At 39.1% G+C, this 11,970-nt stretch overlaps 1 protein-coding gene across 1 annotated transcript; it reads right to left on the bottom strand.

The window, feature by feature from the left end:
- Nucleotides 1-1,731: 1,731 nt before the first annotated feature.
- Nucleotides 1,732-7,424, bottom strand: LOC129747695 (uncharacterized). Its single transcript, XM_055742011.1, has 4 exons — nucleotides 7,302-7,424; nucleotides 5,823-7,244; nucleotides 1,935-2,562; nucleotides 1,732-1,868 (listed from the first exon to the last, which is right to left on the bottom strand). The coding sequence occupies exons 1-4, from the start codon at nucleotides 7,335-7,337 to the stop codon at nucleotides 1,786-1,788; spliced, it is 2,169 nt and encodes a 722-aa protein (XP_055597986.1). The 5' UTR covers nucleotides 7,338-7,424; the 3' UTR covers nucleotides 1,732-1,785.
- Nucleotides 7,425-11,970: the final 4,546 nt, after the last annotated feature.

The raw sequence follows: 11,970 nt of genomic DNA, 5'->3' as shown, positions 1-11,970 counted from the left end.
ATGATGATGAGCATGAAGTTCATAAATAACTCTTTCAAAAGGTCTACTGCCGAAAATTCTTTTCAACCGAACCCGAGGTGCATTCAATTATAAAAGATTGAACACAAAAAACAAAAAAACAACGGCGGCGGGAGTCCGTCTTTGAATGACAGGGTTGCCAAATTTACCAAGATCAAGATGTCAAATATTAATTGTAAATAATGGTTGAATTCATTACGAATAGAAAATCGGTGCTCGATCTAGTCGTTTCAAGTAATTTCTGTCAAAGGTAATGACCATGTTATTTTTCTTGGCAACTCTAACGCTAACCCGCCTGCTCTGATCCGGAAAACATGAAACCGGGCAAAATATGGTTCCGCCTGACAGTCGAGAGATGATGACGACGACGTTAAACAAAGTCCATGTGCGCGGTAATGAATAAGAGAGAACATCTTACCTCACCTCACCTCCTCTTAGCTCTCACTTCGTCCACCGATTTAATGTCACTGGTTCTTCCTAGTTCTTCTTCATTCAAGTTGCATCCTTTTTCCAATGCCATTGATGAAAAAGCCGAGGAAAACAACCGCCATCATTACCACACATGGCCTACTGTGTTGGTTGCAGATTCAGCAGAAGAGACAAACGACCAGGGAAAATCCATGTTTTTGTAATCACAAACGGGTTCGAAACAACAACAACAAGTGCAACAAGAAGGGATTTATTGTTTCCAACAGGAGGGCACCCTCGCATCGTTTTTGAATTTTTTTTCTCGACTCTCATTGAAGAGGTTTTGTGAGACCACATTTATTTGTTTGGTGAGTGCCTCCTGCAAAGCGAACGAAGGTTAGAATCGGTAGCTTGCTTAACGTGTCTACTTCAATCTTTCAGACTCTGTCATTTGTTATTGTTTTGAACAAGTTGCAACCCCAGGAAAACTACGATTAAGTCTAAACACTGATTAATGATATATCGGAGCCCTTCGTTAATCTGTTGGATTAAGTCGCGTCTAAATTTTGTTAAAATGTTTAAGAGATGAACTAAACGCATTTCTTCTCAGCTTTTAAACGCTCGTATCCAAAATTTTCACCCATTCAGAATAAAACTTATCCCCTGCGAAGGGTTAATGAGCGCGCATTATCGAGATACAGGAAACGAATGAGTGAAATAACACGTGTAAACACAAACAGAAAAACAATAAACACCACATATCATCACCAGTGAGCGACTGAAGATACCGCACATCTCCCCCTTTAGCTTTCTGCTTCCTTCAAGAAAGGTGGCACTACAGTAGTATGTCATACACGTTGCTCATTGTCAGATGGAAAACCAACAGCCTCAGAGTTCGGATTCACAGAACAACAGCACAGCATACAATAATGGAAAACCTCTTCGGGAAATGGGGAAAAACCATAGAAAGGGTCCCCCTGACGGCTTTTCACTTTTCACGCTCAATGTAACCCAAATGTGAGGAGCGCATTATGAAAATTAAAATATTTACTTGATTGTAATAGGACTTGCAACAGGTCGCGACATGGTTGACACCCGGCTTTGAGCAGAGGAAGAACAATAAATTATTCTTCCGACCTTTTGAGGTACAGGCAAAGATCAGCACAATTGCTTTCGGATCTTGGGTGGTTTTTGCTTTTGTTTACAAATACTCACATCCTTCGACAAAGAAAAGATTTCCGTTCGAGTGAAAATCCATTCCGCAATGAACACAACTCTGATAAGACATCCTTAATGACAGAGAGGTTTCAGGTCTACTTTTAATAATTTCTATCGTCCAAAAATAAATTAAAAAACTTTCTAGAAAGGATGATTGTCCCGGTTGGCGTACAAGAAATCAACAGCTGTGAGCAACGATCGATAGTTGACATCCCTTCGGTAGCCTGAAAAAATAAATAAAAGTCTCATCAAAAATGTAAAAATAAAAGATAAATGCAACTTCAACTTACCGACATCAACGCCGAAGCACTTGCACAGCACATCAAACTCCCGGCTCGAAAGCATCGTGTGAAGATCCCTGGTACAAAGGGCTCTCAGCAATTGATTCCGATTAATCAGGCCCCGATTGTGGGGATCAAAGTCCTTGAAGATCGAACTCAAGTTGGAAATTTGGTCGGCATATCGCGAAAGCTTCTGCAGCGTTTGCGACACCAACGTCCGCTCGTCAAAGTTCAAATAATTGTGCCGGCCATCGTCCGAGGGGAAATGTTTCAGTGGCACCAGCAACGGGGCCTTCTCCAGATGAGCCTGGTAGTCGATCTCAGCGATCGTATCGCAACACCGCTTGTAGTCGATGGTATTTCTGAGCGGCGTTCTAAACATATTGGCTAGGGTGCAAACTTCAGTTTGAGTTAGGTCTACGTTTGCCGAAGAGAGTCCGCGTTCGAATTGCTCCCTCGTTATCCGGAAGTGGTTCAACGGATCGAAGCCTTTCATGTAGTCAACTATGCGGAGACGTCTGCGAACTGCTTGCCCTTTCACTTTCGCTAGAACTTGTACGATGTCTGTTTCGTGAGGGGCGGGAGCGGTTTCTTTCTGCTGGTTCAACTCCTTCAAACGTTGCTGACGCTCTGCGTACTGTTGAAAGCGAGAGATTGAAAAATGAATAATTAGATGAAATATTTTTGGAGTTATAAACTCTGAACTTTGAATTGTGAACTCTGAACTCTGAACTCTAAACTCTAAACTCTAAACTCCAAACTCCAAACTCTGAACTCTGAACTCTAAACTTTAAACTCTGAACTCTAAACTTTAAACTCTTAACTCTTAATTCTTAACTCTTAACTCTTAACTCTTAACTCTTAACTCTTAACTCTTAACTCTTAACTCTAAACTCTTAACTCTTAACTATTAACTCTTAACTCTTAACTCTTAACTCTTAACTCTTAACTCTTAACTCTAAACTCAAAACTTTAAGATCTGAACTATGAACCTTGAACCCTGAACTTTGAACTCTAAACTCTAAACTCTTAAATCTAAATTCTAAACTCTGAACTATGAATTCTGAATTCTTTAATTTTCTGTAATTTGAAATTGGACTCGGATTTCTGATAGCTGAACTTGAGACTATGAATACAAAACTGAGATTTCCGAGCTCTCGATTCTGAACATTTAACTCAGAATTCTGAACTTTGGACTTAAAAATCTGAACTCAAAATTCTGATCCCTAAGCTTTGAGCTTTGATCTTTGATCTCTTAACTGTGAGTACTGGAAACTTCGGTTTGAAATTTAAGAGCTTAGAACTCCATCCTCACGAGTGTGGACTTCTGATTATCGGTTGTTAAATCTTGAATCATGACTCTTGACTCACGAAACTCGACTCTCGATTCTCGAATATCGAATCCAGACTCTAAGTTTTCCACACCCGACACTTGTCTTTCAACTATCAAATCTCGAATCCAGAATTTCAAACCTCGACTTTCGAATCCAGAATGTCAAACTTCGACTTTCGAATCTAGATTGTCAAATCTCGAATCTCGAATTTGGATTGTCAAATCTCGACTCTCGGCTCTCAAATCCTGACTCTAGACTCTCAAATCTCGACTTTTGACTCTCAACCTCAACTAGACTTTCAGATATTTATTTTTAATTTTCAAATCTCGTATTTTTAAACTGCTAGACTGGAATCTCGAAAATTAACTCTTGAACCTCAAATCATATCTCTCGAATATGTATGAAAATCGTTAATTCAAAATATTTTAAAAAATTATAAAAATAACAATGTGAATGTAAAAGTGAAGAGTAATAGGCTAGAATTGATAATCGAGAAACGAGGGTCAAGAATCGAAATTCTAGAATCGTAAATTGCGAATCTAGAAATTTTTTTTTGAGGATTTTTAACGGCTTGAATTGAGAGTCTAGAATTGAGAATCGAGTAACAAGCGTTGAGAATCAAGAATTGTCAGATGGATTATCAAGAATTGCAAATCGAGTATCGAGAAATGAGAATTGAGAATCTAGAAATAAGAATCGAGAAATTGAGAATTGAGAATTCAGAATTGCAAACTGAGAATTGAGAATTGAAAACTGAGAATTGAGAATTGAGATTTAAGGATTAAGGATGGAGAATAAGGAATTGAAAACTGAGAATTGAGAATCGAGAACTGAGAATCGAGAATCAAGAATTGAGAATCGAGAATCGAGAATTGAGAATTGAGAATTGAAAATTAAGAATTGAGAATTGTGAATTGAGAGTTGAGAATAGAGAATTGAGAATGGAGAATTTAGAATTGAGAAATGAGAATTAAGGCTTGAGAATTGAGAAATGAAAAATGAGAAATGAAATTTGAGATCTGAGAAATAAGAATTGAGAATTGAGGATTGAGGATTGAAGATTGAGGATTGAGGATTGAGGATTGAGTATTGAGGATTGAGAATTGAGAAATGAGAATTTTAGAATTGAGAATTTTAGAATTGAGAATTGAGAATTAAAAATTGAGAATTGAGAATTGAGAATTAAGGATAGAAAATTGAGAATTTAGAATCAAGAATCAAGAATTGAGAACCGAGAATTAAGAATCGAGTATCGAGAAATGAGAATCGAAAATTGGGAATTGAGAATTGAGAATTGGGAATTGAGAATTGAGAATTGAGAATTGAGAATTGAGAATTGAGAATTGAGAACGGAGAATGGAGAATTGAGAATTGAGAATTAAGAATTGAGAATTGAGAAATGAGAATTGAGAACTGAAAATTGAGAACTGAGAATGGAGGCTTGAGGATTGAGAATTATGGACTGAGGATTGAGAATTAAGAATTGAGAATTGAGAATATAAAATTGAGAGTTAAGAATTGAGAACTGAGAATTGAGAACTGAGAATTGAGAATTGAGGATTGAGAATTGGAAATTGAGAACCAAGAATCGAGAATTGAAAATTGAGAACCGAGAATTGAGAATCGAAAATCAATTGAGAATTAAGAATCGAGAACTGAAAACTGAGTATTTAGAATTGAAAACTGAGAATTGAGATTTAAGAAGTGAGATTTGAGGATTGAGGATTGAGGTTTGGGGATTGAGAGTTGAGAATTGAGAATTGGGTGTTGAGCATTGAGAATTGTGAATAGAGAATTTAGAATTTAGAATTGAGAATTGTGAACTGAGAATTGGGAAATGAGAAATTAGAATTGATAATTAAGAATTGAGAATTGAGAGTTGAGAATTGAAGATTGAGATTTGAGAATTGAGAATTGAGCATTGGGGACTGAGAGTTGAGACTTGAGATTTTAGAATTTAGAATTTAGAACTGGGAATTGAGAATCGAAAACTGAGAATTGAGGATTGAGGATTGAGAATTGAGAATTAAGAATTGAGAATTAAGAATTGAGAAATTACATATGAGAATTGAGAATTGAGGAATGAGAATTGAGAGTTAAGAATTGAGAATTGAGAATTGAGAATTTAGAACTGAAAACTGAGAACTTAGTACAGAGATCTGAGGATTGAGGATTTAGGATTTTGAATTATGAATTGAGAATTCAAAAGTGCGAATTGTGAATTGAGGATTGAGAATTGAGAATTGAAAACTTAAGAATTGAGGATTTAGAATTGAGAATTGAGAATTTAGAATTGAGATATGAGAATCAAGAATTGAGAATTGAGGATTGAGAACTGAGGGTTTAGTATTTAGAATCGAGGATTCCGAATTGAATTAATAAAGAAATAAGAAAGAAGAATGGATTGAGAATGAAGCCTTCCGAATCGATTTTGAAGTAATGGATTCTGAGTTCAGAATTTCGAATTTTATGTCCAGACATTATAACTAAAATTTTAAAGTCGCTTTTCAATAGTTTTGAAACATTCCAAAAATTCATATAACATATTGTCAAACCAACTTACCGTTGACGGAACCACGGCCACCGGATCCACATCGTCCAGAAACTCCACATAGTTGAAGCCAAAATCATCCGAATAGCGCTTATCGAGGGCGTACCGTTGATTCTCGTCGATAAAGATTCCCACCATCGACAGGACTTCCCCGATCTGGCTACGCGTAACGCGCCCATTTCGGTGCGGATCAAAATCATTGAACACCGGCCGAATCAACGTTCGCCTGGATTGGATAATTGTGCGGATACATTGGACCGTTTCGCTTGCCAGATCCCGCTGTTGCTGGGACAGTTCCTCACAAGGTGTTCGACCTTCCTTCGGGAGATTCTTGACAATTTCCGGAGGGCTTTCCACCGGGATGAAACTGCCGTGGTCGAGATTTTTTATAGTGAAAACTTCGTCGATGTGATCAGTAAAGCCAGTCCAGGCAATTCTGTTCGGGTCTCTTGGGTTTTGATAGTGATCACAAACACTCTTTATCTCTAAATCTGTTAAAGGCAGACGGTAGAGTCCAGATATTCCAACGGTGTCCATACAACGGATGAACTGAGTTCGAGTGATCCACCCACAGCGGAGCAGATCGTATTGTTCGAAAAATTCCCGAATTCGAATACGGTTTTCGAGGATATGTCTTTGAATCCTGAACATCAGGGATTCGAAGTCTCGCTGCTTCTTGGATGGTTTCATGCAGTTGTGGTACGATGTGGGTTTTTGTAGAAAATCTGCAAAGTCAACCGTTCCCACATCGGGTCGTTCAACTTTAGGAAGAACCGCCCTGATGACTTTGGCCGGACTGGCATCATCGTCTTTTCGATCAACGGGTCCGGTCGTATCGAGGAAGCGGAGAAGGTGATCAATTTCTTCGACGAACGTTCGGTAGTTGATCTTATAGCTGCCGACGGTGAATCTTTTGATGAGAAGTGCCAGCTCATCTCGACCCAACGTTACCCCTAAAAAGTACAAGACCCGCTTGAAGTACCCTATCGTTACCTGACCATCGTTTTTGGCTATCAGATCGCAGTCTTCGAAGTAAGGCCGCAGGACGTGTTCCCGGAACCGCAACGATCGAGCGATCCCCATCAACAGTAAATTCAACCGTCGATGTTCGGCGGACGAAAGATCTCGACTTTTGTACAGCATGCTTTCCGATTCGTCCGGCGTGACGGGATCGATTACATTCAGGAACTGGCGATAGACAACGCCACCGGAATCGGCGGTTTGGAAATATTCGGCCAGCCGGCAGAGGTCCGCTTCGCAGAGACATCCGCCCATGGCACAGCTAACCAGGTGGACGAATTCATAGCCCTGGACGACTCCCCCCGCGCAAGGATCAAGTTTGAGGAAGCAGTTGCGGAGGTCAGCCTTCCGGGAGGTGTCCAACGAGCAGCGGATGTTTTCACATATTTTCCACACACAAAGTGTTCGTTCGCTCTGAAAACAATTGAAAATGGTAGAGTGGAGAGAAATATGGTGTGAATTTAAACTTACTTCCAGGTGGGGATTTTCTTGACACGGTAATTTCATGACGGGGACAAAAAGGAAACAACGAACCGATTTTGAATTTGAATCCGATTGATTGACCCAAATGACAGCTAAAGGTTGCTTGGATGGGAATGCATTCTTGAAAAAAGGATTAATGGGATATTTACAGTGTGGTGCGAGATTGATGAGAATCTTCCAGATCAGATATTTATTTCCATTCGTTTTTGTAAATTTTTTTAGTCAGATAAAGAGAACTTTCAATGATATTCAGAATACAAACTTCCAGAAGCACTTTTTTACAACATGAACGTCACAGCTCTAATCTACACTCAATTAGTGCAGGTTGTACTGGACGATGTACCTTCGAACGAATTTACCGTCGAAGTGCATCAAGATAATGGCTTTCTGCCGAATTGCATTTTAATCGATAGCTTGTTGTCCACACGCGGATTCGGTGATTGTTGTTCCTACAGCCAAATGCAACGCCAATCCAGTGCCTGATGCCATAAACAACGCACTGATCGTTCCAGTTTTGCACCGGGTCGGTCGGTCGGTCGCTTTGGACGATTTTTATTTCCAGTAGCAACCCCGGCAACCTTTTGAGCTGCCCGACGACCAATCGCAGTTATTTCTAATCATTAGTCTTTGTTGTGATTGCCAGGTACGGTTCAGTAAACCCGAGAGTGAGCAGCCGTTTTCCTGATCGGTTTGGGGCCACCCTTTCGAATGACAAACCATTCATTGCTGCCGGTTGACTCCATTTCGCAGTTTGTCATAAAAATTTATATTTGATACAGGAAGAGCGATTCGAAAAACAGAAGAAAAAAATGGCGCATTCGGGAAGCGAAGCACTTTGCTTGCTGCTAGCTAGACGGATGGATAGTTTGGCCTACTATGAAGGAAGTCTTCATCAGATATGGTTCAGCTGGTCGCTCGCGGGTCGTTGCGCCTTTTGGTTGTAGTAGGCCGTACCTTTTTGGCGTAGATATAGACATGTTGGTTTACTAGGTTCAAAGTTGAAAACAAACGTCCATAGGTTGATTGACCGTGTTTAGGTGATGACTTTTTTGGCGTGGTAAATGTCCTGCATTCACTAATGGGAAATGTAGAGTGGAATCGTTTGCAAAATTAACGTCCGGTTGTCGTTACGGTGTCACTGATCCAAGAAACGGTTCATGGCTGTTTGCGACTTTTAAAAGCAGTAAATCAAGAAAAAATTGGCACAGGTATTTGTAAAGGAAACTGATAAAAAATATTTTCCCATGGCTTGCCTATCATCTTTTTTATATCACTTGAATCCGAATCCCTTTGGTACAAAACATAAACAAAACTCTTTCTCGAAGCATTGAATTATTTTAATTTTCCTGGGACAGCCTTTGATATTCAAACAAGCAGGGATGAAACGAGATAAAACGAATTTAACAAAACATCTTCCTAAAAAGTCCACGACTGTGCTTTCTCTCGAGAAGGAGGATAATATTTTTTCAAACTCATAAGCATCGCACAAGTAGATGGTGGTGTCTTTCTTCACTTGCGGCATTTCCGGCTTATGACGAACAACCCCTTCGGGGATCGATTAAGCAAGAATAAATGATACTTCTTACATATTTATGTCGCATACACACCCATTAAGCCAATCTGTGGGAAAATCTTTCGTTTTTCCGTTCAGATCCTTCTCAAATAAAAAAAATCGAGTGTTTGTAATCGTTCCCTTTTTTCGGTTATTATTTCTAGGCTGCCATGTGCGAAGTGAGTCGAGTAGGTTTTTAAAAAGGCATCCCTTCGTCATTCAGTAGGCTATGCCACCCCTTGCATCGAGGGATGACTCAACAAAGAATTCCTCAAGGCCTACTTGTGGGTCTAACATTGCCATCTACCTCGCATCACAATAATCATCACCGGGGAAGGGAAGTTAGCGGTTTAGTCTTGGCCTGCTTTATTTTTTCTTACCCACCTTTTTCGAATTTTTCGCATGCACAAGTGTATAAAGCAATGGAACCGAGAACCTATATGCAAATAATAGGTACAAGGGGTGAACAGTTTTCGGTAATTCGAACGCACTTGTGGCTTGGCTCATTTTGAATCGTCGTTTGAGGGGATTCTTCTTTTGTTTGCTTCAATCATGCCGATGGTCGACTCGTGCAACATCCTGTTTCGAGCCTGTTAGGAGACTGTGTTAATATTATTTTCGAAAAATTGACACAACAAGTGTATCGATAAAGATAACCCCTGTTGGGTGTTTCGAATGAGCGAGGGGATAAACGATAATATTCGAGTGTTATCTAAGTAGAGGATGTGGTTTTTTTTTTCGATCATCGGTTAACAAGTTTGGTCATGGGAAATGTGGGAAAATTTTATGAAACTGATATCAATGCATATGGGACGATTATTAGCTATGGTTTAAAGGGTTTTCAGATTATCATTTGAAGTCTTGCGGGTCAGGTGAAACAATAGGGTTGAAACTTAATCCATGATTCGAGCAAATTCCTTTATTTTGTATAATCATATTTAAGAATCGAATTTAATGGAAATGACTTGAAAATTGTGCAAGTGGTATCGCTAACGATTGATTACATGAGAATCTTCCAGTCGGCCATAAACTGTAGAACTAATTACTATCTTTCAACCGACAGCGATATAACCGAAAGATAACATAAGTTTTATGGATCATCATGGTCTATTCCAAAAGTTTAAAAAAGGATAACATAAACAGTCGAGTGAATGGTGGATTTTGCCCGCTATAGTTAAGTTACAATTTGTTATTATACTTAAATGTCTTGTAGCTAGCAGTAAAGTCTGTTTCACATAGAATCTGGTCGAATCAGGGGTAAAGATCGCGAAATTCCTGAAATATCCAAAATCCACTGTAAATTCGGTGCTGCAAAGTTTCCGGGAAAGAAAGTGTTGACCAAGTACAACGGATGCATTTTGATGGACGACGAAACATACGTCAAAATGGATTTTGGACAAATACCCGGTAACAAATTTTACCTTGCGAAGCGTAAAGGGAATGTTCGGGTAGATTCAAGTTTGTTTTCGCAGATAAATTTGCTCGTAAGTTGCTGATTTGGCAAGGGATCTGTAGTTGTGGGAAGTAGACTAAGATTTTCATCACTGGGGACACAATGAATGGAAATGATTACAAAGAAGAATGTCTCCAGAAGAGGGTTTTGCAATTCATTCGGTCCCACAAAGGTCCGGTGAAGTTCTGGCCGGACCTGGCAAGCTGCCACTACAGCCGGGATGTCGTTAAGTGGTATAAGGAAAACAAGATCGATTTTGTTGAAAAAAGTATCAATCCACCAAACTGTCCAGATTTTCGTCCCATCGAGAAATATTGGGCAATAGTTAAGGGCAAACAGAAGAAATGTGGCAGAACCATGAAAAAATCCGCTCAAATGGAAAAGTGGTGGAACAAGATGGCGAATGAGATTACCAGCAGTACTGTGCAGAAAATGATTGGTGGTATCACAAAAAAAGTTTGAAAATTCATCCGAAAAGCTGACGAATTATTTTTATGTTTTTTTTCCTTAAAGTGCAATAAAAACCCTACAAAATGACATTTTTACTTTTGTTGTACGTTATTTCTTTGCGGACGGAGAAATGATCTATATTATCCCACCAGATTCTATGTGAGACAGACTTCAGGTACTTTTAGTCAGTGTCGAACTTACTTTGCTTTTCTTAAAAAGAAGTGTAAAGGCTAACTTAGCAGATAAAAGAAAGTGATGAAAAAACATGAAAAACTCAACCTAACAGTTACGCACAGTACGGATTGGTTGCTAGTTGCGAGGACAGGCAAGAAAACTAAACGTAAGTTGCATGCAATTTCTTAAGTTAAAATTGGATATGAAAGATTTCCGAAAACAAAAATCACTTAATTAATTAGGGTTTATTTGTCTCCCTCAAAGGGATTTAATACCATCTGAATAGATAATAGAGATTGTAATCAAACCGGAATTTTACTTCTTCGTCTGTCGTTCGCTCGCGAAACACTACCCGGATCGAAAAGTCAGAACAAAATCGGTCTTAATTGTGTCAGATCACCCATGAATCGGTTAGAAAACGGACCAGAAAAAAGAACAAATTCGGATGGATTCAGTGCCCTGGTGACACAACTTTCTTTACTACGATAAGTTTTCATGAATGAGCTGTCAAAACAACCGGGTCGTCTCCAGCCCAGAATCGGTCAGTTTTCCTACCGAAATCTGATAGTTTTCCGGCCAAAATCGGACTGTTTTCAGGCCAAATTTGGTCTGTTTTTACCGGCCAATTTTAGGCCGATCACCATAGGTATTATAGGTATAATTATAATTTTTGAACAAAGAATTTGTCTACACTATTCGATCAATCACTATTCAATATCCGGAACCCAACCCGGAGTGTCTGTATGGTGTCGTCATGAAAATCGTCCGAATTTTAAAATTTTTTTTTTCTGATAACTGACTGACTGTTAACTGTTGAAATGTTCGATTTTTGATTAGCTCACATAGCCATCTGAAACTTTTTTTTTAATTTGTCCTCGAACAAGCTCACGTTTTAACTAGCTATTTCAAATCGATGCGGACTTGTCTTCTTGCAAGTCATTTTTTCGTCAAAACTTAATAAAAGGTCGATTTTGGCAACAGGCCCGAATACTATGTGCCAATGCAACGAGGACTTGTCTTGGAAGGAG

The sequence above is a fragment of the Uranotaenia lowii genome, chromosome 2, assembly GCF_029784155.1.
Source record: "Uranotaenia lowii strain MFRU-FL chromosome 2, ASM2978415v1, whole genome shotgun sequence".
In the NCBI taxonomy this organism is placed as follows: Eukaryota; Metazoa; Arthropoda; class Insecta; order Diptera; family Culicidae; genus Uranotaenia; species Uranotaenia lowii.
This window is presented reverse-complemented; position numbering and strand designations above follow the sequence as displayed.

Excerpts from the sequence above, each read along its gene's own strand:
- LOC129747695 (XM_055742011.1), bottom strand. The coding sequence starts at position 7,337 with ATGAAATTACCGTGTCAAGAAAATCCCCACCTGGAA. Across the intron at positions 7,245-7,301 it reads AAGAAAATCCCCACCTGGAA|AGCGAACGAACACTTTGTGT; the intron begins GTAAGTTTAAAT and ends AATTGTTTTCAG. Across the intron at positions 1,869-1,934 it reads GTGCTTCGGCGTTGATGTCG|GCTACCGAAGGGATGTCAAC; the intron begins GTAAGTTGAAGT and ends TTATTTTTTCAG.